This window comes from Abrus precatorius, unplaced genomic scaffold (genome assembly GCF_003935025.1).
Source record: "Abrus precatorius isolate BTA unplaced genomic scaffold, Abrus_2018 Scaffold6, whole genome shotgun sequence".
NCBI lineage: Eukaryota > Viridiplantae > Streptophyta > Magnoliopsida > Fabales > Fabaceae > Abrus > Abrus precatorius.
The window spans coordinates 26,016,396-26,019,370 of NW_020874406.1; the positions used below are offsets into that span (position 1 = coordinate 26,016,396).

General features: G+C 35.8%; 1 protein-coding gene across 1 annotated transcript; it reads right to left on the reverse strand.

The window, feature by feature from the left end:
• Positions 1–718: 718 nt before the first annotated feature.
• LOC113870484 (probable LRR receptor-like serine/threonine-protein kinase At3g47570) lies at positions 719–2,563 on the reverse strand. The gene has a single exon (XM_027507073.1). The coding sequence runs from the start codon at positions 2,561–2,563 to the stop codon at positions 719–721; it is 1,845 nt and encodes a 614-aa protein (XP_027362874.1).
• Positions 2,564–2,975: the final 412 nt, after the last annotated feature.

Below are 2,975 nucleotides of genomic sequence, written 5' to 3' on the forward strand. Positions count from 1 at the left end.
TGTTGGGCTGCCGAATATCCCGTGGTAGTTTCCGGTTCTTTGAAACCTTCTTCTACCACCTCCCAACCATCTTGAGACCCAAGAAGAGCTTTCATTTGAATGCTCCAATTCTCATAGTTCACCTTCGTTAGTCGAGGCAGTGGCACATTATTGGTCACACTCGCCATAGGCTCTTGATACCAAATTGTAGAATTGAAAATCGATAGGGGAGAAAAAATTGTTTGTATATTTCTCACACTTTTTGTCAAATAATACAATGATCTATTTATAAAATTAAAAAAAACTTAAATTCTATTAATAGCCATAAACTACAATCAAAACCCATTATAACCATTTATCAAAAAACATAACTGCTAACTCTTGACCTTTTATTCTAACAAAAAACTGCTGAATTAAAACCAATTAAAATCGACATTTAAGTTTATTCAACAGAAAATCCATGGGTTCCATTGTGTAGGACTTGGTATGAAACCTTATCCAGCTGATCAATTGTTGGTGAATCAAAACGGGGTTTCTTATTTCTTTTCCTCATCCAACAAACAGTAAGCATAAATGACAGTATGAGAAGTAAAGCAACCACACTAATTATCACAACTATTAACTTGAAATGATGGTGTTTTGCATGTTTCTTACCTTCGGCAGGGCATGGTGGTAAATGCAGCCCAGAAATACCTCCGCAAAGCTTATTATTTCCACTCACCATGAACTCACTAGCATTTCAAAAAACACCTTCTGTTGGTACCTTGCCTTCCATCATATTAAAAGAAATATTAAAGTATTCCAAAGAAGAAATATTTTGTAGATCTTCAGGAATTGATCCAGACAATTGGTTTTGTGATAGGTCTAAATGTTTAAGACCTTTTAGTAAAGTCAAAGAGGATGGTATGATTCCATGTAAGGAATTTTCTTGCAAATAAAGGTACTCCAAGGTTATGCATTCTCCCAAGGTTCCAGGAATGGTACCAGACAAATGATTCTTAGAAAGATCTATGAAATCAACATTTTTTAGCCTTCCTATTTCACCTGGTATACTTCCACTAAATGAGTTTTGTGACAAATCCAGCAAGTTTGTTAGAGATGAAAGATTGAAAAGCTCTAAGGGTATGGTTCCTCTAAGGTTGTTTTTCCAAAGTCCAAGATACTGTAGCTTTTGACAATTTCCGATGCTTGGAGGAATATTTCCTTCTAACGTATTTTCTGCTAAACCTAAATGAAACAATTGGCTGAGGTTACCTATGAAAGCTGGTACCTCTCCTGAAATCTTGTTTCCTCCCAAATCTAACCATTGCATAATTTGAAACTTGCCAAAAGTAGCTGGAATATTCCCTTCAAAGTGGTTATTTTCCATGCCCAAGAGAAATAAGCTAGTTAGATTTCCTAATTCTGCAGGAATTCTTCCTGATATCTGGTTGCCTCCAAGGTATAAATAACTGAGTTGGATGGATAAATTGCCCATGGATTTTGGCAAAGAACCTCCAAAATTATTGGTGCTTATACTAATCGTATTCAACTTACTACAGTTTACCAATGAATGCAAAAACTCCAAATCTTTAGTTGAATTGTCACCAAGACTGTTTGAAGACAAACTTAGAAGCGTTAGATTTTCTAGCTTCCCTAGATTTGGAACTCGTCCCATGAAAAGATTTCCACTAATATCAAGTTGTTGAAGGGAAGTTGCATTTGTGATGGAAGTTGGGATTGAACCTGAAAATCGATCACCTCCAACAGCAAAAAATTGGAGATTGGGAAGGGTGTGGAACATATCAGGTGGAAGAGTGCCATTGAATGAATTAGCTGCAGCTGAAATTAAAGTAAGAGAGGACATATTATAAAGACAAGAAGGAAATGGACCACTTAGTTTATTGGCATGCACTGGTATTACTATCAAATTTTTCAAGTTGCACATTTCTTGTGGAATGTGTCCCTCCAAGTTATTATAACCCATTGATAGACGAATAAGGGATGAAATGTTCCCCAATGATGGCGCAATGTTTCCTGTTAATTTGTTTTCTTCCACGTACAACTTTTGAAGCTTCCCAAGAGAGCCAATATCAATTGGTATTGTGCCATTTAGATTGTTTCCTGCCAAGTCTAACACTTTGAGCTGTGAGCACCTTGTCAAGTTTGTGGGAAATTCCCCAGTCAATGAGTTATTCATAAGAACAAGTATTTGAAGTTGTTGTAAACGACCCAATTCTTGTGGGATTTCTCCATAGAAGCTGTTGTTTCTGAGGGTGAGGATTGTCATTAAAGAGAGATTTCCAACGAAGGGAGATATGGATCCATGCAACTTGTATCCTCGTAGGTTCAACTCTACAACTCTTTGATGCATGGGGTTGCACGTGATTCCATGCCAGTTGCAAAAATGGGTTGAACTATTCCACGAGACCAAGATTCCATATGGGTCATTGGATATTGATTCCTTGAATTTAAGCAAAGCCAAATGATCGGTTTGGTTTCCTAATGCTGAGGCTACAACTTTGTTTGGGCAAAAGCCAAGCCAAAATGCCTTCAAAGTAAAGAGAAGAAGCAAGTGAGGGCACATATAATGGAATTCAGGCATGGATAGAAAAAAAGGCTTCATTTTGTTGAGAAGGAAGAGGATACTTGATCTGGGTTTCTTATGCTTTTTTGGGTTTGATAAACGAAAACAACAAGCACATTCTTTCCTTCCATTACTCTCAAGTTTTATTATAAACATGATCCATTCTTTCAGTAGTTAAGACAACTGCATTCAGTTTAAAAATTTATATGGATAAGCTTGTGTGACAGGCAAATATTAAATCAAAGATTCACATCCTAAGTCGTTAAATGTGACTTAATATACGTTTCACATTTATTGTTATTTACAGTAAAAAATATAAATTGTAAATAAATAAATCTAAGAATAATTTGAGGATTGAGTTTAGATTTTTTCTGAGTTCTTTTAAGCGTGTTGTGATTAAAGTGATTAAATGAATATCGTAAAACAGATT